This window comes from Caretta caretta, chromosome 3 (assembly GCF_965140235.1).
Source record: "Caretta caretta isolate rCarCar2 chromosome 3, rCarCar1.hap1, whole genome shotgun sequence".
Classification (NCBI taxonomy): domain Eukaryota; kingdom Metazoa; phylum Chordata; order Testudines; family Cheloniidae; genus Caretta; species Caretta caretta.
Window position 1 is genome coordinate 27,035,682 of NC_134208.1, and position 23,392 is coordinate 27,059,073.

The following is a 23,392-nucleotide window of genomic DNA, read 5'->3' on the forward strand; positions in this document are numbered from 1 at the left end:
TTATTTTTTTTTGCAGAAAACTCCAAGGGCTAAGTGTGAACTGAGACGTTCCATGGAGAATTATTGTGTATTGCTATATATGTGCTCATTAGGTAAATAAAACGTGTTCCTGACTCAAAGAGCTTATAATCTAAGGGCAAATCTGTGTCATACTAACCACGGTCACGTTCTATAGCACGTGCTCAACATCCTACAGATTGGGTCTTTATCTAATCCATCTCTGGGTTTTCTGTAGCACACATGTCCATGCTTTCAAAGTGCAGCACTGGTTAACTCAATATTTGTTCCAAAATTCATAGTGGATGTTATAGAGGGCTCTAATAGGAAGTTCTGTTGGGGTACCTGTTTAGGGATAAAAATTCTTCCTGTTACAGAGAGGTTTATTTGAACAAAAAAAGTGGATCCTGCAGTATGTTCTAAAATGATTAGACTTTGATTCCAAATGGAACAACACAACTAACTAAGCTAAGGACAAAACAGATGAAGCTACAATTTAAAATATTCCGCAGCCAAACTACGTTGACCTGGAATGTTTTATCTCTGGGTCTCACAAGCTTTGTCCTGGATTTAGTGAAGTGTATTGTTCCGGGGGAGGATTGGGGGCACCGTGGAGGTATCTGAAATCTGACTGGGTCATTTTGGTCATTAAAAATTGCTAGGGAAAGGTTTTTTTCCCCTCCTATAAAATTCAAATCCACACAGTTTGCTTTAAGAAACGGAGTACTTGTGGCACCTTAGAGACTAACAAATTTATTTGAGCATAAGCTTTCGTGAGCTACAGCTCACTTCATCAGATGCATTCAGTGGAAAATACAGTGGGGAGATTTATATACATACAGAACATGAAACAATGGGTGTTACCATACACACTGTAAGTCTGAGGGGTTGGAGCAAATACGGTTGTATCATAGAGGTTGGCTAGACAATGGATCGTGTGGTGTGGTCTAGGTGAAAGCTGGAGGCATGTAGGAATAGCGGTCAATAGGTTTCCGGTATAGGGTGGTGTTTATGTGACCATCGCTTATTAGCACAGTAGTGTCCAGGAAGTGGATCTCTTGTGTGGACTGGTCCAGGCTGAGGTTGATGGTGGGATGGAAATTGTTGAAATCATGGTGGAATTCCTCAATGGCTTCTTTTCCATGGGTCCAGATGATGATGATGTCATCAATATAGCGCAAGTAGAGTAGGGGCGTTAGGGGACGAGAGCTGAGGAAGCGTTGTTCTAAGTCAGCCATAAAAATGTTGGCATACTGTGGGGCCATGTGGGTACCCATAGCAGTGCCGCTGATTTGAAGGAATACGTTGTCCCCAAATCTGAAATAGTTATGGGCGAGGACAAAGTCACAAAGTTCAGCCACCAGGTTTGCCGTGACATTATCGGGGATACTGTTCCTGATGGCTTGTATTCCATCTTTGTGTGGAATGTTGGTGTAGAGGGCTTCTACATACTTACAACTACAGTACCCACCTGCTGAAGTGAAGAAACAGATTGACAGAGCCAGAAGAGTACCCAGAAGTCATCTACTACAGGACAGGCCCAACAAAGAAAATAACAGAATGCCACTAGCCATCACCTTGATCCCCCCAACTAAAACCTCTCCAACGCATCATCAAGGATCTACAAATTATTCTGAAGGACGACCCATCGCTCTCACAGATATTGGGAGACAGGCCAGTCCTTGCTTACAGACAGCCCCGCAACCTGAAGCAAATACTCACCAGCAACCACACCCCACACAACAGAACCACTAACCCAGGAACCTATCCTTGCAACAAAGCCCATTGCTAACTGTGTCCACATATCTATTCAGGGGACACCATCATAGGGCCTAATCACATCAGCCACACTATCAGAGGCTCGTTCACCTACACATCTACCAATGTGATATTTGCCAGCAATGCCCCTCTGCCATGTACATTGGTCAGACTGGACAGTGTCTACGTAAAAGAATAAATGGTCCCAAATCAGACGTCAATAATTATAACATTCAAAAACCAGTCGGAGAACACTTCGATCTCTGTGGTCACTCGATTACAGACCTAAAAATTGCAATTCTTCAACAAAAAAACTTCAAAAACAGACTCCAACGAGAGACTGCTGAATTGGAATTAATGTGCAAATTGGATACAATTAACTTAGGCTTGAATAAATACTGGGATTAGAAGGGTCATTACACAAAGTAAAACTATTTTCCCATGTTTATTCCCCACCGCCCACTGTTCCTCAGACGTTCTTGTCAACTTCTGGAAATGGCCCACCTTGATTATCACTACAAAAGGTTTTCCCCTTCCCCACCGCTCTCCTGCTGGTAATAACTCATTTTAAGTGATCACTTTCATTACAGTGTGTATGGTAACACCCATTGTTTCATGTTCTTTATGTGTATAAATCTCCCCACTGTATTTTCCACTGAATGCATCCGATGAAGTGAGCTGTAGCTCACAAAAGCTTATGCTCAAATAAATTTGTTAGTCTCTAAGGTGCCACAAGTACTCCTTTTCTTTTTGCGAATACAGACTAACACGGCTGTACTCTGAAACCTAACAGTTTGCTTTGACTGCTATTGGTAGCTATATATTTAAGTTTGTTAAATGGTAAATTATTTTTAAAACAGTGAGTAGTTTGATACCCTGGGATGTAAAGCTGTCTATAAATTCAAAGTATCAGTTTCAAAATTATTTTCTCTAAAATATATATTAAAATATGACTTACCAAAGGCACTAGGGCAAACTAGGAATTTAAACTAAGGTCTCCCAATAATCTGCTCAGAATGCTAGACTATGCTTCTGGTATCTTCAATAATTACCCTCATAAGTGCCCCAGTTCAGGAAAACGTTTAAGAACATGCTTATGTCCATTCCTGTTCAGCCAATCACTTAAACATATGAATTCAGTGTGGATTTAGGCACATGCTTAAGGCCTTAGCTGAATAAGCATTGTCTTCTGAATTGGGCCAGGATTATTTTTCTAGGGCACAGTCTTTATTTTTGTTGTTTTAAAACTTTCACTTTCTGATGGCCCATATATTTTCACACAGTTTTAAAAAAAGTATTTAGTTGAAATTTAGTTGAGAAGTAATTTCTTGCTCTTATTTTCCTAGATACTTGCATTAAATGGTCAGGTTTCATGACACATTCTCTTGAAAATAGTATAATGCCTTACAAAAGAAGAAACTAATTTTTTGTTATTTTTTTAAAACTTTCAAAATAAGTATCAGGAGGTACTATTTTTATTTAAACAGAATCTAAATAAATCCTGTTGCCATTTATTTTTCAGGAAGAGTAAAGATTCTGGCATATTTCGCTCAGCATGCAGTCCCTTTCATCTGGTCAAGTGGGAATTGAAATTTCCAATTGATTGTTCAAAGGCTGGCAGGAGGTCCTCTCTTTAGATCATCTTATTACTATTAATAATCAGGGAGTGCTCACATTTACAGGTTTTGTTGCAGGCAGACAGTTGTTGATGCCTTTTTAATGACAATGATAGATTTGGTGATAAATGTCTTCCTTGTTTTTGTACATTAAAAAAAAAAAAATCAGTGAGGCAAGATTTCACCTAAGTCATTTTGGCCACCCTGTTTAGTGTGTAAAATTCTGTCTCAAGTTGTTGAACTGAAAACTGGTAGCATAACTGTAGAAAAGTGATTTTCTTTTCATAGGTTTAAATTCAGTATATTGTTTTGGGAAACTAACCATTGTAACTTACTGGCTATTAAAACATCAACAATATGTATGTATATAAGTGTATTGTAAATATTACCCTACTGTACATTTGTGTGATTATCGTCAGTGGAATATAATTACATAATTTACAGCATAGTGAAATCTGTTTTATGTTTTAATATGTAAGCTGTATAAAACATGGAAAGAACAGGCACAGACCTCTTGGTAGTGTAACAGTTAGTGACACATGAATCACTGCAGATGTATCAAATATTAATTTAAACCCTTTATTTCAGGTAGGCCTGATCCAGTAACCCAAATTTGCGAAACGCAGACCCTAAATTTTGAAAAACCAGACCTGAACCAGCCATTATTGAGTTTGGATCCAGGTGTCTGCCAAAACATGCGTATGTGTGGGAAGGGTGGGAAATCAGAATAGGCAGAAATCTCACAAGATCTGTTTGCAGCTTGTGAGAATGACTATATTTGGTTAATGTCTCACAAAGCACCAGAATTTCAGAATCCATGAACATACATACAGCTGCCAGTATTCTCACATCAGTGCAGGTAATACAGACCAACAATATCAAATGGAGGAGCTGGAGAGAACCCTATTTTGGATAGCTCTGAGATGAAAGATTAAAGTTTTTCACCAGCGAAGGGTGTAAAGACAACAGTCCCCTTCTGAGAATTTGGATGGCTTAGTTGTGCTCTTTGGAAATCCACACAATCCTGGGTTTCTATGTTAAGATTGTTCATAAGATGTTGAAGAAGTTGGCAGCTGGTATCAAGTGGAATGCCTAGAGGTCGGTCCTGGGGCCAGTTTTGTTCAATATCTTTATTAATGATCTGGACGATGGGATAGATTGCACCCTCACCAAGTTCGCGGATAACAGTGGGGGGAGAGGTAGATACGCTGGAGGGTAGGGATAGGGTCCAGAGTGACCTAGACAAATTGGAGTATTGGGCCAAAAAACATTGGATGAGGTTCAAGAAGGACAAGTGCAAAGTCCTGCACTTAGGACTGAAGAATCCCATGCATCGCTACAGGCTGGGGACTGACTGGCTAAGCAGCAGTTCTGCAGAAAAGGACCTGGGGATTACAGTGGATGAGAAGCTGGATATGAGTCAGCAGTGTGCCCTTGTTGCCAAGAAGGCTAATAGCATATTGGGCTGCATTAGTAGGAGCATTGCCAGCAGATTGAGGGAAGTGATTATTTCCCTCTGTCTGTCACTGGTGAGGCCACATCTGGAGTATTGTGTCCAGTTTTGTGCCCCCCGCCCCCAAAAGGATGTGGACAAATTGGAGAGAGTCCAGTGGAGGGCAACGGAAATGATCAGGGGGCTGGGGCACATGACTTATGAGGAGAGGCTGAGGGAACTAGGCTTGTTTAGTCTGCAGAAGAGAAGAGTGAGGGGGGATATGATAGCAGCTTTCAGCTACCTGAAGGGGAGTTCCAAAGAGGATGGAGCTCAGCTGTTCTCAGTTGTGGCAGATGACAGAACAAGAAGCAGTGGTCTCAAGTTGCAGTGGAGGAGCTCTAGGTTGGATAGTAGGAAAAACTATTTCACTAGGAGGGTGGTGAAATACTGGAATGGGTTGCCTAGCGAGGTGGTGGAATCTCCATCCTTAGAGGTTTTTAAGGCCTGTCTTGACAAAGCCCTGGCTGGGATAATTTAGTTGGTGTTGGTCCTGCTTTGAGCAGGGGGTTGGACTAGATGGCCTCCTGAGGTCTCTTCCAACCTTAATCTTCTATGAATATATGATTCATATGCCCAACCTCCCCTTTTTGATAAACTTCAGTGTATTAACAGAACAGTGGGACTAGTTGAGCAAATAAACACTTCCATAACCTTCAAAAATGTAAATGGCTGGTGTCCAAAATATCATGAGATTAGAATTTAATGAGAAAAAGAATGTTCTACTAATCAAAAAATCAGCTATGGGATTAAAAAATTGCAACATTGTTTGTAACTCTGCTTGTGGTTAGCTTGCTGCTAAATGAGACTGATAATTGAAATAACTCATTAACCAAACTCTTATCAGTATGTCCTGATGCCATTTTGTGTTTGTTCTGGGCATTTGGCCTTATTAACTCATGGTGGTGATAATGCTGAGGCTATTTCTAACATTTGTTGTTGTGTGTTGCATAAACCCACAGGAAGAAATCAGCATTCCTTCTAGCCAGTCTGCTGACTTCTTGTATTGGACCACCGCTAAAACCATGGAAGTTCTGTCTAATACAACTACAACGACAAAAGCCATGCTGCATGCAGTCAGTGATGGACAATGGTGGAAGAGGTCATTAACTTATCTTCGGCCATTACATGTAAGAAGTCACTAAAATCTCTCCTACTGTCTTTGGTTTCACTAATGGATAACCGTATAGGCCATATTCTTTCACAAGGATCTGCTAGTCCTGCTTCTGGAACCACTGGCAGTCACATTGACATCAAGGGGCCATGGATGACTTTTAATGTTTTCTTATATTTTGTTAATCTTTCTTTTCCAAAATGAATAATACACACTGTTGTTGTTGTGGCTTTTTTAGCGTTAGCTATGTCATCAAAGAAGAGCAAAAGGCCAATACTAGTAAAATGTCAGGGTGTTTGTGGTGGGAGCTATAAGCAGTTGAAGCACCATTAAAGCATAGTGTCGTACTTTCTATTACAATTTAGAAAATCTCTTTACCTTCCTATTCATTTAAGGTCCTATTCTTCACTTTTCCTTCCATATGTATGTTCATTTTTACTAGTCTTTTTTTTGTGATGTCTGTGATTCTCTGACTAATTCTGCTAATTTTTCTTTTTGTTTTTAATAATTGATGAATAGATGAAACATGGGTCCTGATCTTGCAGTTTGTCATATGTAGTTAGCACACTCCTCTATTAAGCCCCATTGACTTCAGTGGAGTTCTGCGGGGTTCCATGTACGGAGTCCATTGCAGGATCTCCTCCCATCTGAACATATGACTACTTAATAGACTTTAAAGCAAGATTTCATTATTACCAGGTGTCACGCTATCTGGAATGGCTCACGACCATGAGTGCATATCTCAGGGCAAACTGTAAAAACAGGCAGATACCCCAAACTGGTTGTAAAATCTAATTATATAACACAACAAGCCAGGGACAAATGTGAACTCCTGGATTACTATGCCAGTCTTATCATGGGGACACAAACAGTCCTCTTAGAGTCTCTAGTCTATCTTGCCATCCAGGTAAACTGGACTTTGTGATAAAAGGTCACTTATACCAAAAATCACATCACATTTAGGTTGCTTCCATTCCAAGAGACTAGTCACTTACCCTAGATCTTACACCAAAGACAACATGCACAGCCAATTATATAATAAACTAACTAAAGGTTTATTAGCTAAAAAAAGAAAATGAGAGTTATTGAGAGATTAAAGCAGGTAAAATATATGGACAGGTGAGTCACAGTTTACAATTCCAAATAGTGACAGTGATGTAATAAATTGCTAGTTTCCCAAGTCTTTTCAGGGTACTCAGATTGTGTCTGAGGATCTCCGCTTTGCATCTGGTACATTTCCCTGTTAAGAGTCCAAACAGTCCAGAGATGAAGGAGCTTTCCTTGAATCCATACTTATTCTCACAGAAAACAAACTGGAAGTGTCACTACATGGGTTGGCTTTTCCTTTGACGACGGAGAGTGAGGAATGAATTTTGAGTCTTTGACCTCTGATAATCACACACAATGACCACTGGCTTTGAAATTAGCACTTTTCTGTTAAAGTTCTTCATTTGCATTCCATAAGGCTTCTTTCTCGTTTGATGGGTTATTTATTTACAGGGGTATACGCAATGTAAATGTTTGCTACTACATTATAAAGGGATACAGATAAGTAAAAACAATGCATGTAACACCCCATTAGTTTTCATGAAGTTTAAACTCCAGATACACTCTTATGCATTTGTCAATCACTTTGATCTATACTAGTACACAAGTGAATTGGCCTGGGGCTCTGACATGAATTGGCACTTGGTCGACAAGCGCCACACTTAATTCTGCTTATTCCTTCCAGGGCCAAGAATTTGGAGATGTATTAAAAAGCAGTTCTGGAGCCAATGCTGCAGTGGAAAAGCAGAGCTGTCATCCCTTTTATGAATCTCTAATTGTTGCTCCCTGTGTTGCAGAAGTAAGTTTAAGATGCATTAAGAGTTAAAGTACACTTATAGAAGCATTAAAAGAAGACTGTGTACTTTTCTGAGGAGCTCAAAACTATGGGTGACCTTGTAACTCCCCCGCCTCAGCGAGAGAGATGTTTGCTTGTGCTAAACTTGGTGACAACTGCTTCACACCCCACTCTGTTAGCAACCACACACAAATTTCTCATGATTATGCCAGCCCTTACTTTACCTTGCAGGTAACACTTTGTGCCACCCCAGTTCCCAAGCGCCCTGGAAGAGCGTTCCCATGTAGCATCCAGCCCCTGTCACTGGAACCTCATAGTAATTGCCAAGTCTGCTGTCTCCAAAGAAACAGTGTACACACCAGCTTGTTTGATTCAACTAAGAATTAATATTTTGCTTACTGTTACAGTACAGAGATCTACTTACGATAAAACAAAGAAGTTTATTAGCGAAGATAGAGTTTTAACTCATATTGCGTAAAGGTAGTAGAATCAGAATTGATTACAAATAAAACAAAAGTATAACATGCTTTTAAGAGACTAAACGTAACTAGCAAGCTACAGTTCTTTGGCTAAAGCAGTTTTCTCACCCTCAAAGCCCTTTTGCAGAGTTCACTGATTCAAATCAGGATCCAGATTTTTCATGAATCACTTCCCTCTGCCACTAGTGTTCCTCAGTTAAATGGATCACCAAGGGTTCCCTTTCATCCTCCTCATATTCTAGAAATCCTTTGAAATGTATCCCTTTGAAGTGTACTCCCGGACAAAATTCTTCTTTCCTACTATTTGTTCTTTTGTGTGCTGATGCCATATTCTCTCTCTCATCCCTGTGTTGACTTAACATGCAAATGAAGTTTGCTTGGTGTTGACTTACACAGTGTGTGCTTTACATCAGAGAGCTAGGCAGACAGGTAAATCAACATTAATTTGTTTTGGAAAAACTTTATCTAGACTGTCTGTTTACATTCACAACGCTTATGATGACCAGTGTCATAGGTTTCATTTGACATATTAAGTCAACAGGAAAAAGCAAGTTAACAGGAGAACTATTAGGTTTTCTATTGCTGCATAAGATCTCTATCTAGAATTAAAATAAAATAGAACCAGATTATATAATTGTATCTAATGTAACGTATTATAAAACATGTGTTTTTTTTTTAAAAAGGATATTTATCTTTGTCATATTAATGCAAATGTGGTTTTTTTTTTGTTTTTGTTTTGTAAGTCTGAAGTAGCCTATGCTGGATTCCAACACAGTTCTTCAGAAAGTTTTGCAGAAGTATTGCTGAGAACAGGAAAATTAGCAGAAACTAAAAGTGAAGGAGAGGACCTATTTCCAGCTACAGAAGGTACATTGTTTTTTGTGTGATGTGTGTTTTATTTATAATATAATGTGTATGTATATACTGTACATGTTCATGTATTCAGTATAGTGTTCAAAAGTGATATTTTAGTATTTTCTAAAAATATCATCATGGTTTAATTTCTAACAAAGAAAACATCTATAAAAAGTGGAAAACCCTTGGAGGGTGCAAAAAAGTGGTTTTGGGGTTTTTTTTAGGCTAGTAGGTCAGCAGAGTCTCGGGAAATCTCAAGAGAGTTCCTGATTATTGGTCAATCTAGAAGTGCCTCTTTTAGAAGGCTCACGGGTGCGTGGCCATTGTGACAGAAATAGCTGTGCACTTCCAGTGGTCCACAGACACAGTTTGAGAAGCAGTGGAGTGCAATAAAATGTCCATCAGATTATCTGCAGATAGGTATGTTCATCTATTGCAGTTAGAGTTAATATTCTTTGCCACTTTGCTAAAATGATCTTTGAATTATAGGTTTTCTTTCCACTATTTTATTTAGTGCATAGTTCGTATTTAAAATTTCTGGATTCCCGAGAATTTCTCTTTACCAAAATTAAAATTTATCTAGGGACTATACTGAGAGTGATTCAGAACATACTTAAAAATGTCTTCACTAAAAAAAGGACACTTCACCAGGGAAATAGATTGCATCACAGAACCGGCCACTCAGATACCTTGGGAGAATCTGTTTCAATACTGAGGGGGGGAGAAAACAATGACCACATACCCCTAATTGAAAAGGAGTACTTTTGGCACCTTAGAGACTAACCAATTTATTTGAGCATAAGCTTTCGTGAGCTACAGCAGCTGTAGCTCACGAAAGTTTATGCTCAAATAAATTGGTTAGTCTCTAAGGTGCCACAAGTCCTCCTTTTCTTTTTGCGAATACAGACTAACACAGCTGCTACTCTAATACCCCTAATTGGCATCTACCACCCTACACTGGAACCCCTATGGGTATTATCAAACAATTACAACCCATACAGGATCACATCCTGAAAAAAATCTTTCCCGAACCCCCTCTTCTGGCCTTCAAACAAACCTCCGGCCTTGCCAAGCTCATCAGAAGCAATCTCCCCACAAACCAGGACAAACCTACTTAAAGTGGCACCAGACCCTGCCAGAACAGATGAAAAACCTGCAGACATATCTCCACTGCTACAATGATCGTTACGCCCACAAAACACTTTTCAATATCCATGGATCCTATACATACCTATCCCAACATATGGTGTACCTCATCCAGCGGATCACATGCCCCAACACCCTTAAATACGGGTGAATACCAATATGGGTGAAGCCCAATAACACCAATATGGGTGAAGCCAGACAATCATTACACCCTTAAATAAACTCTCTCAGAAAAATAAGACAAAAACACCGTGTCACCCGTTGGTGAACACTTTTCACAAAGCGATCACCCCATATCTGACTGCTCAGTCCTCATCCTTAAAGGAGATGTGCACAACACTTTCAAAAGACAAACCTGGGAACTTAAATTCATAAGTGTGCTAGACATTAAAAGCTGTGGACTTAAGAGACACTGGTTTTAAGGCTCATTAAATCAGTTTGTAGCACACACTATTACCTGCTAACCCTTAATTGGTGTGCTACAGTATGTGTGAACCCCATATGTTTAACAGTCCTGTCCCAAATTCTGTTTAGCTTAGACACTCTGGTTATCTTCCCCAGACAAAAAGAAGAGTTCTGTGAAGCTCGAAAGCTTGTCCCTTCCCGCACCCTCGCCTACCTTGGGTGTGTCATTAAAAGTGAAACATTCTCATGTTAGTACTTCCATTTTTTCTCCTATCTATGATTATATATCTTTTTCACTTTAGTTGCCTCCTGCCAGTTTAAGAAATGAACTGTTTAAATATTTACATGCTGTTAGTGTCCTTTGAAGGAAGATGTCTGTCTAATGCATTACTCTGTGGAGAGTTCTGGCATGACAAATTAGTGTATTAGATCACATGAAGTGTGAGTAAACTCTCACAGTTTAATCATGAGGCTCACAATATTTTCATTTTTTTTTTCATAAAGCTCTAGCTTCTAGTGATTGAGAAACTCTGCTTTATTTTATTTATTTCATTAGGCTTCTAGCCCTTGTGGTTCTGGATAAAAGCTTGAAAACAAGGATTCTAAAGGTTAAATTATCAAAAGGCAAATAAGAACCACAATGCAACCGTAACTCTGTCCCTCTCTAGCTGGCAATAGATACTGGGAATAGTTCAACAAAGGTGATGCCATAGTCAGTAGGCATGATGAAGTGCCGTGAGACGGTGTCATTGTTCATGTTGTGTTCCACAAATTTTAATTGCAGCATGTCTCTCCATGCACTCTAGCTGCATTCATTGTGTTAGGTGTAGCTGTATTGGAGGGTGGAGGGACTGGCGGGAGCAAGTTAGAAGAATTGTCACTGTGATATGAGGTGTGAACCTTCAGGAATCAAATATGTCTCATTTCAGTGCTGAGTTCTGTAGGCTGTATCAGTAGGCAGGATTTATGAATTACGTGTCTTACCATGAATCAGTATTAAAACACACATTAAATATAGTAACAACATTTGCTATAAACCTGAGGCCCACCCAACATGCTATACAAACTCCAGATCCCAGTGGAGGGAGGGGGGCCCTCGGGGCTCTGGCTGCTTGGTGGGGGTGGGGGGAGCTTGGGCATAGGTGCAGTTTGACTTCTATTATGGTGGGGGGGACAGGGCTTGGCGGGTCCTAGAGAGGGAGCCCCACCTCCACCGCCGACTCACCTCAGGAGGCCACCCAGCCTGTCTGGTTTGGAGGGGGATCGGGGGGCTGCTTCTCGAGGACTCTGCTGGCCCCAGGTGGCTCTTACCAGCTGCACGAGCAGTCACAGGGGGCTGGGAGCTGAGGAGGAGCTGGAGCCCCAGGCATCAGCATCAGGAGGAGATGGAAAGAGCAGCCAGGGTAGCAGCCGCCTCGCACTGCCCGGCTCTGGCTTCCCACTTCTTACCTGGCGAGGAACTGGGGTAGGGGAGGAGGTAAGGCTGTGTGTGGAGCTGCCCCCGGGACTGCCTTGCTCTGGTTAAGTTTGGAGAGACAGTGCCACCCCCCGAATCTCCAACACTCTGCCCATGGGCTTGGGGTTTTGCAGACCTCCTGAAACCAGCCACTGACCCCTGGTGTGTTTGAGGACATTACTACAGGATTGTTATTTGAGGAACTATATATGCAGAAACTGACAGACTTCATTGCTGTTCACACCATCTAAACAATGGTTGCAATGACACGGGCCTGTCAATTTACCTTGAATTTTAATTTAGAGGATGGTCCCCCCTTCTTTCTTGGGAGGGGTAGGGTGCATCTGACATGCTCACAGCCTTTGGCTGCACTCTTCTCCTTTTCCACATGTGGATGGGAGGTAGAGGCTGCTGGTTTGGTGGGGCAGGGCTTTGCATAGCACCCATCATGCTCTGATTAGCCAGTTCAGGTGAGACAGAGGGAATGGATTGGATTCCCTGCCATTTCACTGAAGAATATAAGGCCTCTCTTGGATGTGGACAGTATTCTACACGTGTGTTGCTCCCACACATCTTTGGTTAATTGTAGTGTTACTGGTTCTCCTGATATGCTATGGGCCTGGCCAGACTGTATTTTTGGCATCCAGAAGTGATTTTTCTGCTAGCCAAGACTGGCCATGTGTCCACACTTTTTGTTTTTTTTTTAAATCTTCCCCATACAAACCTGGAGGTTTGGTGATGAAGTAGAAGATGGGCTATGTAACGGGGCTCAGACTCACCACTGCTGCGCCTCCTTCTGGTTGCCCCGGGAATTAGCTCATTCAGCTGTGGAGCACCCTCTGCAGGTGGTGTCCCACCCGTTGCTCTGCTCTGCGGTGCTCTCTGGGACCCGCATTGCTCCCTGGCTTGCAGGGTCCTTTTCTGGACAGAGCCCTCTGGCTGTGCCCCACTCGGTTCTCTCCCGTTCCAGGGGTATCCACAAGTCCTCAATCTGCACCTGCCCTCGTGACCAACTGCAGCCCCAGAGTCTAGCCCCTTGCCTCAGGGACAAGCCACAGTCTGTATTGGGCCATGTTCCTCCATGGCCAGAGTAAGGGGGGGGGGGGGGGGCAGGCCCGCCCACTACTCTGGATCCTGCCCAGGGACCCTCTGGCGGCAGCCATATCCTGCTCTCCTTCTCTGCCCTCTACTGCTTGCACTCCCGGGGCCACCTCCTCTTTGGCCCTTGCACCTTCTTGGCCCTTTCTTTCAGGGGCCTGAGCCTGACAAGTATCAGGCTGGAGCTTTTCCTCTGCTCCCCTGAGCCTGCGCAGTGCTGCTCTATCTAAGGTGCTATCTCTGGGAGCCAGTCCTTTTCCCTTGCTTGTCAGGGAGCGACTCCTGTCTCTTCTGCTTTGCAGCCTTTATATAGGGCCCAGCCTGGCCCTGATTGGCTGCCTTTCTGCCCTTCTCTGATTGGCTTGGTTTTGCGCAGCCACTACAAGGGCTGCTGTTAACCCCTCCTCTGCCAAAGTGGGGCAACTGCCCCACTACAGGTAGAATTAGAAATTTGTTGCAGCTAATGGCCAGTATTGTGCCAGGAGGCTGCTAGTGAAGTCAGCTCCTGAAGCAAGCCTGAGCATAGTCCCAGATCACTGTCATTGATCCCCAGTGGTTTCAGGGCAGGGGATGGCTTAAAGTTCAGGTTGATCTTCATTTGCTTGAACATGTAGCCCATCCATTGAGTTCAGTAGACATTGGATCTGTTTCTAAGTGCATAGTAAACAGTTTAGGTCCTGAGGTTTCCTTAACGTTTTCAGTAATCACAATGAAAAATGAATTGAAATTTTCCAGATTTTCATAGATATGCTTTGAGTTCTACACAAACACAGTAATTTTTCCACAGAGAGTTCTACATAAGAACATAAGACCAGCCACATTGGGTCATACCTATGGTTCATCTAGCCCCATATCCTGTCTTCCGACAATAGCCAATACCAGGTGCTTCAAAACAGGGCAGTCATCGAGTGATCCATCCCTTGTTGTTCACTCCTAGCTTCTTTTGTGAAGTGCAACTTTTTTTCTAGTGAAACTGACAAAAAACAAAGAGCATAATTATATTGACACTTGGACCTTTCTAATGTCTAACAATGTTTGTTAAAATGCAAACTGTTTTATGCATCCATGAGCTGTTCCAGAAGAAAAGAAAAACACACAAGCAATAAATAAAGTTTGACAAATCCATCAGTGACTCTAATATTTTATTGTCACAAATTCTTTAGTTTCTTCAATTGGGTATTTTGGAACGTCAATGCCCAGTTTGCACTGACAGTGTTATAATTTAATTTATTGGAACATGGATAGAAAAGTAAAGGCTGCACATAATGTGAGTATCTGGCAGTTTTGTGAGCATCACCTAGAATGATGGGTAAATGGCAGTCTTCTTTTAAGAAGGTATGACTTTTCTCAGGACATCTCAGATTGGGTCACAGGACCATAAGCCGTTATTTTTTCCCTCTTTTCATTATTATAGGCTTTGCAGTTTGATGAAGATATGAGTTTTGGCAAAACTCCTTCAATGATTAGTAATGAAGGCATTCAACCAAAATACTTGTCTCCTGAATTTATTTCTTTAGTTTTTATCAGATATACAGGTTGTGTCTTGGTTTTTTTGTTTTTTTTTTAAAGGGAACCCTAAAATCAGACCAGTCATCTTCATTTTGGTATGCAAGTAATAGAGTGCAAGTTGTGAATAAATTGAGCAACTGTCTTGTCAAGCTTGAACGAAATGGAAGTATTGCAAATGTTAGGCCTCAAACTTCCGTATGCTTTAAAATGCAAGCCTTGCAAAAACGAAGCTTAAGACTGTGGCTTGTGGTCAGGACGTGCTGCAACCAGATAACAATTTATGCTGACTCCTATGTACTTATCAACCCCAAATTACCCACATTCAAAATCTAATTGGCTACCGAAAATAAATAGCCCTCAATTATACGAACTACTAACAATTGGACAAAAAAATTGAATACTCATCAATTATACAACTAGGGCAATCACATAAACAATGTGGCCTACCCTGATTGGTTGGTCTGTTCTAAAACACGGCCGTCAGATCAGATAAAAAGAACGAAGGCACGGGACTGTGTGTATGTGTGTTTGTGTTTTCGGAAAGCCTGACCCACACCCCCTGAACCGAAGGGATGTGCACTTCGACTGTCTGTACCTGGCCAGTGCGGAAAGCGGCCAACTGAAGGGTAATGTATTTTTGGACGAACGCAGAGTAAGTCTATGGAGTAAAGAAGTCTGGCTGCTCGAGTCGAATTGATCATAGTTGTATCATACTGTAGCATAAAATCAGTAGTAGGTGGCTGATGCATAATACCTTTGCATGTATTAGTGCTTGTCTTTTAAGTAGTCTGAGCAAATGCATGTAGCACTGTTGTTCATCAGCTTTATGTTGCCTTTGAAATACTTTGTCACTAGGAATATAGAGCTGGTGAATAATAGCTTTACTTATAAAAAGAACAGGAGCACTTGTGGCACCTGTGAGACTAACAATTTTATTAGAGCATAAGCTTTCGTGGGCTACAGCCCACTTCATCGGAACATATAGTAAGAAGAAATATATATACATACAGATAAGTTGTCCGTAATGAGCAAAAAGCTTACATTTTATAAGATCTCTGGAGCAAGTTTCAATGCTTTTACAGCATATTTGGAGAAGAATCTCTCTTTTAAAGGGAAACTGTAGACTTTTTATCCCTGATGACTTCAAATTATTTTGATAACCGGTGTCTTCAAAATTATCAAAAGAGACGGAAGATCCAGTTCAGAGAAATTCCACCAAACTGCTCCTTTCAAATGCACTAAAAAACCAACAAATCAGGAAATTTGTTGTCTTATGAAGAACATCACTCAGACATCGCCAGTGGGTGGAAAATGGAAGAGATTTAGTTCCAGTTACTTTCAGATGACTCAGAAAATAGTTATAGCCCAATTCTGTACCTCTGAGCCGCCCTAATCTTTATTGGGTTACAGAAAAATTCACAGTGCAGTGTTTGGGAGCAATCATGGCAGTTTGAAGAAGGCTACTTATTATGTATATTGGACTATGAAGATGCTTAAAGTCACATCTGGTGATGATACATCCATATCATAGAATCATAGAATAACAGAGTTGGAAGGGACCTCTGGAGGCCATCTAGTCCAACCCCCTACCCAGAGCAGGACCAATCCCAACTAAATCATCCCAGCCAGGGCTTTGTCAAGCCTGACCTTAAAAACTTCCAAGGAAGGAGATTCCACCACCTCCCTAGGTAACACATTCCAGTGTTTCACCACCCTCCTAGTGAAAAAGTTTTTCCTAATATCCAACCTAAACCTCCCCCACTGCAACTTGAGACCATTACTCCTTGTCCTGTCATCTGCTATCACTGAGAATAGTCTAGATCCATCCTCTTTGGATCCACCTTTCAGGTAGTTAAAAGCAGCTATCAAATCCCCACTCATTCTTCTCTTCCGTAGACTAAACAATCCCAGTTCCCTCAGCCTCTCCTCATAACTCATGTGTTCCAGTCCCCTAATCATTTTTGTTGCCCTTCGCTGGACTCTCTCCAATTTCTCCACATCCTTTTTGTAGCGTGGAGCCCAAACCTGGACACAATACTCCAGATGAGGCCTCACCAATGTCAAATAGAGGGGAATGATCACGTCCCTCAATCTGCTGGTAGTGCCCCTACTTATACACCCCAAAATGCCATTGGCCTTCTTGGCAACAAGGGCACACTGTTGACTCATATCCAGCTTCTCGTCCACTGTCACTCGTAGGTCCTTCTCTGCAGAACTGCTGCCTAGCCATTCGGTCCCTAGTCTGTAGCGGTGCATTGCATTCTTCCGTCCTAAGTGCAGGACTCTGCACTTGTCCTTGTTGAACCTCATCAGATTTCTTTTGGCCCAATCCTCCAATTTGTCTAGGTCCCTCTGTATCCTATCCCTCCCCTCCAGCGTATCTACCACTCCTCCCAGTTTAGTGTCATCCACAAACTTGCTGAGGGTGCAATCCACACCATCCTCCAGATCATTAATGAAGATATTGAACAAAACCGGCCCCAAGACCGACCCTTGGGGCACTCCGCTAGATACCGGCTGCCAACTAGACATGGAGCCATTGATCACTACCTGTTGAGCCCGACAATCTAGTTAACTTTCTACCCACCTTGTAGTGCTTCCATCCAGCCCATATTTCTTTAACTTGCTGACAAGAATACTGTTGGAGACCGTGTCAAAAGCTTTGCTAAAGTTGAGGAATAACACATCCACTGCTTTCCCTTCATCCACAGAACCAGTTATCTCATCATAGAAGGCAATTAGATTAGTCAGGCATGACTTTCCTTTGGTGAATCCATGCTGACTGTTCCTGATCACTTCCTCCCGTCTCAGTGCTTCAGAATGTATCTCAGATTTCCAATAAGGGAGCAAATTAGTTTATTGTCAGGGGCTAGTCTAAGATTGCAGAACCAACTCCTTAAGGGTCTAAGAACAACCACATTCCTCACCGCTTTCCAGTCCAAGTACAAGGCAAGCTTCTTTGACCTTGCTTTCACTAATATAAATCTATAACACAATATGTATAAAAATATATTGTATACTATAATGTATTTTTTTTTAAATCCACATGCAACTTTTCCATTAGGAAAAGAAGGGAAAAAGAGGGAAAAAAACGGTATATGACTGTCACTAGTCATACTGCTTAATGCAGTCTTGGAAAGCACTTGGGCACCGTGCTGATGGGCACGGTACAGGAACCTGAATAGAATAATAGATTGCCTTTTGGCCTTGTCTTGGTGCCATGGTTGTTCACACAATTGCTTGGGAGTACTGAGTGGCCAGACATAGGAGTATCGTGTTTTGTGTACCTGGACAATTGGCTCATTAAGGACAATATTTTGAAAAAGATCCAAAGATTAGTCATGCAGGTTATGGGTTCATTAGGATTTTCAAGGAAAAAAACAAAACAAAACACACAACCTAGAATACCAGCCTCTCTATAGCTAGAGAACATGAATAAAATGTTAACAAATTCCTATGCAAGTCGTTAGCCTTACCATTGTATTTCCTGCCCTGAACATAGGGAACATCGCAAATAACCTTAGTTGCAAAAGCAACAACATTCAGATTTTAATAGTAACTATGTTAGGAGCTCTGTTAGATATCTTAACTCAGACAGGATCCAGGACATGTTGAGTCTAGCCAGAGCCTAGAAGCTTTTGTCAAAAGCCAAGTTATCAGCATAGATAGTGATGATCACATTTGTAGTCTTGGTACCTGTGGCCTGGTGCTACCTGAGCAACCTCTGTGGCCACGTGGCATCCAAAGACTTGCTTATTGCATCTGGCTGAGGGAGAACATCACAACCACCACAGTTTGATGGAAGCCCAGTGACAACCTGCAATTATAAATAGTCCTCCAAACTTTTTCATTTTAAATGAAGTAACCACATAAACAATCCCACTCCCCTGGGATGAGGAGTTCACAAGAAGAGGCTGAAATACACAGGCCCCTTGATAGGGAGCCCGCAGGAGTGATTCTTGGATCAGGGAGTATCAGAGTGTATCAAATCTCCTTTTAGGCCATGTGTACAATACACGGACTATAGCAGCATAGCTATGGTGCTGTAGCTATGTCAGCATAACCTTGTAGTTAGACGCAGATGTCAGCGATGGAGAGGTTTTTCCGTCGTTGTAGGAACTCCACATCCCGAAGCAGTGGTAACTAGATTGATGGAAGCATTGTTTTGTCAACCGAACTGCAACTACAATGGGTGTTAGGTGGACATAGCTACAGCACTCGGGAGTATGGCTTTTTCGCACCCCGAGAGATGTAGCTATGTTGACCTAAACTGTAAGTTTTGTCAAGGCTGTTAAAAGGGGCAGGGTGCTAGGCATGCAGGGATTATCGTTATTATATTTTGGTGAAATCAAACTCCTGCTCTGCAAATAATTGAGAAAGTAAATGTGGTTTTGGCAGATTAATAATTATTCCTCATTGCAGTGTCTGATCCACGTTTTCTAAAAGTGTGTTTACTAAAGTTTGTACGTGATTCTTGGAACTGAGACTGGTTTTAAAAATTTAATATTTAGGTTGAGTGGGTTGAATATTAGTTTTGAGGAGATTACAAAAATCAAAGCAGACGCTACAGAATTCACGAGAGGCACAATGAGTGGGAAGAAAGTACAAGTACACATAATGTCCCTGTGATCTAGTGGAGTAAGCACTCCACCAGGAGTCAGAAGACCTTTGTTCTGTTTCTGACTCTGCCTCTGGTTTGCTGGGTGACCTTTGGCAAGTCACTGCACCTCTTTGCCTCACTAGCCCATCTGTAAAATGGGGATAATGATACTGCCCTCTTTGTAAAGTACGTTGAGATCTACTGATGGAAGCATTATTACATCTTCCCGAAGTGAGCAGTGAACTTAGAAATAGGATGGCTACATAGAGTAGACAAGATCCTTTGTCCCCTGCATACCTTATAACCATGAGTTTTCCAGTTTCTCTTAAATGACTGAAGGCAGACTTTTATCCTGTCTGGGCCATAGATCTACCCTCCCTGCTTTCCCCAGATTTATATTACATGTAAAGACTTATTTTTTAATGGGATTTATTAATTTCATTTTGTCAGGGTTTATTTTTAGCAATTTTTTGAGTTTTATGCAGTGACAGAAAAATCAGTGTTTTGGGGGGCTTTTGTAAATGTCTTTTATATATACAGTAATGAATAATGTATAATGAATAATGTATATTGTATACATTACTCTTTGCAGTAGTATATACTCTGAGTAATCTTTGTAATGTTTCAAACAGCACTAGGTTAAAGTGCACTAGGGAACGTTTAGTGCACATTTGCAGGATCTGCACAAACCAAATATATGCAACTCTTTACTGTACTTTAGAAATCACACCCCTGTAGTCTGCATGACAGGTCTGGTTAAACAAGCCATTCAGGGACTGCACAAAGGGTGGGGGGGGGCAAGCAGGGGCATGGGCTGCCCCAATAATTCGCTGCAGCGCAGAACTTCTCTATGGTTGGGGCAGGGGCACAGTACATGCCCCTCCGAAAGCAGTGACTTTAAATTCCTGTGCATACCCCTGAAGCCCTTAGGTACAAGTAACCATTTGTGGTGCATTTTCTGATGTTTTATTGGTTAAACACTGATTTCTTTTTGTATTGGTATGTTTTATTGGTGTTTATCGTGTAACACCTAAGATCAGAAGTCCTAATTAAATGCTTCCAAAGAAGTGCAAATGGCAGGATGCAGACCTTCATTGTTGACATTTCTTGGACATCTTGGCTCTTAAATTTTTTCCCCTCAGCCAGTTTAATTTGAAATTTAAATGCCCTGAAAGGGAACCAGCAAATTTGTTTTTGGAGTGTTGAACTCAAGATTTTCCTCAGGCACTCTCCTGTCCCCAGTCACCTGCCTGGCAGGGAGGAAGAAGTGGAAAGCCAAGAGCAGAAAACATGCTGTGGTCTCAGAGGTAGAGAGGGCTTGGCTTATCCTGCCTGGAGACTCTCACAGTTTGTCAGATGAAGTTCGTTCATAACAATACTTATTGCTCATTCTCCCAGTGTCCTCTAGGATCTCTGTGATTCTTCTTTTCTGATAGGAAAGCACTGGCCAGGAAAATTGTGTCTTTTATTTGAAAATCAGTACTACATTGGCTTCAATGGACTTTGGATCACAACCACAATTTCTCTGCAGTCTTTTGGTATCTCATCAGTTGGCAAACAGCTTTCAGAAATAATTGTCAGTGAAACAGTTAGCTAATTTTCTTAATTTTTTAGAATATGTATCATCTGGACCAGCTTCTTTGCTTCTTCTTTATCAATACTTAATTGTACAGGTCTTCCTTTAAAATAACACTATGTTATTTTACTATACTATTTTACACTATGTTATAATACTATGTTGCTTTTTTATTTAAAGATGAAAAGTTGATTAATAATTGAGATTTTTGTTGTGTGCAGCTTTCAAGTAAATGTGATGCTCTAGCTTCAGGAAACAATGTATTTTACATTATTCCTCTGCTTGGTTTTCTTCGATGCTCATAACTTTATACTACTGCCTTCATTTTACAACCAACAGATTTAGTTGTTGTAAATCAGTGCAGAAAATGTTTCAGCAGTTTGGGATCTGATACTGCAGTATTTCATCTTCTTTGGTTAATGTATAAATGCTTTGCCTGGAAGTTAAGGTAAATCAGGATTGCAGTTTAACTGTGACAAAGCTCTGTCCTTGTCTCCGTGGGTCCCGCGTTTCCTGGTGGATTTCACTAGCCTCAGAGGCTCACTGTGACCCTCCACGTAACCCTGCTCTGTCTTGAGACAAGGTTACAGTCTACTCAGCCATTTTCATCATAAGCGAGTGAGGGAGGTGAGGAGAAGCTATCCTCCCTTGCACAGTCTCTGTTGTCTCCCAGTCTCAGTGATTAATTGGGGGTGGGGGGAGCCCAAGCCCGCCCACTACTCCAGGCTCCAGCCCAGGGACCCTCATAGTATCAGCTATGGTAGCTGACCTTTTAGAAACATGACACATACAATTCCCTGGGCTACTTCCCTACAGCAGCCCCCACTTCTTCAGGCTCTACTTCACCCTTACCTCAGGGCCTCCTTCCTTGTGCTTGATATGGTGTGAACTGCTCAGTCTCCAACAGCACAACTTCCTCCTACAGCTCCTGACATCCACACCCACCTGACTTTTAACTAGTTTCAGCCAGTCCCTGATTGGCTTCAGGTGTCCCAATCAACCTAGTGTTCTCCCTGCCTTCTGGAAAGTTCTTAATGGGCCCCAGGTGTCTTAATTGACCTGGAACAGCTGCCATTTAACTTATCCTGGTACCAGGGATTTGTTTAGCTGGGAGCTAATATATCTATCTCCCACTACTTTTCTATAGCCATCTGGCCTTGCCCCGTCACACTACACATTATCTTTTCCTGGATTGCACTGATTAATGTTTAATTTAACATATATGGAATGCTTCAAGCTAGAGTCTAAAAATATGGTTACATGATAAATATTTTACTTGCTAAATGTAAGGGAAGATGGGTCAGTAATCAAAGCTTTATTTCCCCTCTCCCCTCCTGTATTTCAGTTCTGTTACAACTGGCTAGTGATGCTTTACCAAATGATATGACCTTATCTCTTGCCTACCTACTTGCATTACCACAGGTAGGTTTACTTTTATGTGTGTATGCACAAATGTTAGCCTCTCATATATTTGTTCGCTTATAATTTTGGAAACCTGTTTCTTTGGGCTTAAAATTCATATCCTTCATCTCTACAAAATTCAGCTTTGGGCTGATAACACTGAAGAAAATCTGAACAGATATTACTGAACTGTTGTGCCGTGAGTGCTGGTATACATCCTGATATTAAAATTAACTTGTCAAGCCTTTTTGCACAACAATAACTCAAATGCAGCCGACAAATTTGGAAGGTAGCATTTTAATAAAGGGGGATCAGAATTGTATTTAGCTGAGTGATATTTTTCGGTAGCCTCAAGACAGGAGCTAGTGTAATAAAGGTGGTGTTTTGTTACGTATTTTGATGTAGTTATGTCCATTTTTGCTATATATTAAATCTCTTTTAGGGGGGAGAAAAACACATGCAGTCAGTTCTGTTTCTAAACCATCATTCAAGACCAGCTTCTAGAAAGCTTGTGCGCTTACAATTATAAACTTGTTAATTCTTTCATCTAAGTTAATGTCCTTTTTCTCCTAGGTGGTAGATGCCAACAAGTGCTTTGAAAAGCAGTCACATTCTGCTTTATCTCTCCAGCTGGCAAGTTATTACTATAGCCTGCAGATCTATGCTCATTTGGCACCATGTTTCAAGGACAAATGCCACCCCCTCTACAGGGTTAGTTCTCTTTTTTTTCCATATTCGTTAATATGCAATATAAAATCTATTCTAAAAAGCCTGTATTAAGCCTGTTAAGGGGAAGCTCTTACTTGCACTTTGGATAGTCAGCCAGGTTGTATGTAATAATTTATTCTACTGTTCTGTAAACAGAGAAGTACTTAACATATGTTTCAAAAAAGTATAGTACATATTTTTGATATGTTAAGTTATTTAGGATTTGTATACAGTAGCGCTGTCCATTTCCAAAGCACTTTACAAACATTCATCATATACTGAATAGGTCATCTGCCAGTATGGATATTACACCTTTGGGGAATACTAAACTGTCTGTCT

The 23,392-nt window shown here is 41.3% G+C and overlaps 1 protein-coding gene across 1 annotated transcript in view; it reads left to right on the forward strand.

The window, feature by feature from the left end:
- Window positions 1-23,392, forward strand: part of NBAS (NBAS subunit of NRZ tethering complex) — a 408,512-nt gene that overhangs the window by 183,766 nt on the left and 201,354 nt on the right. The window contains exons 36-40 of the mRNA XM_048845538.2: window positions 5,826-5,993; window positions 7,710-7,823; window positions 9,043-9,166; window positions 22,290-22,366; window positions 22,919-23,056. Coding sequence (XP_048701495.2) covers window positions 5,826-5,993; window positions 7,710-7,823; window positions 9,043-9,166; window positions 22,290-22,366; window positions 22,919-23,056 — 621 coding nt within the window. The remainder of the gene's footprint in view (window positions 1-5,825; window positions 5,994-7,709; window positions 7,824-9,042; window positions 9,167-22,289; window positions 22,367-22,918; window positions 23,057-23,392) is intronic.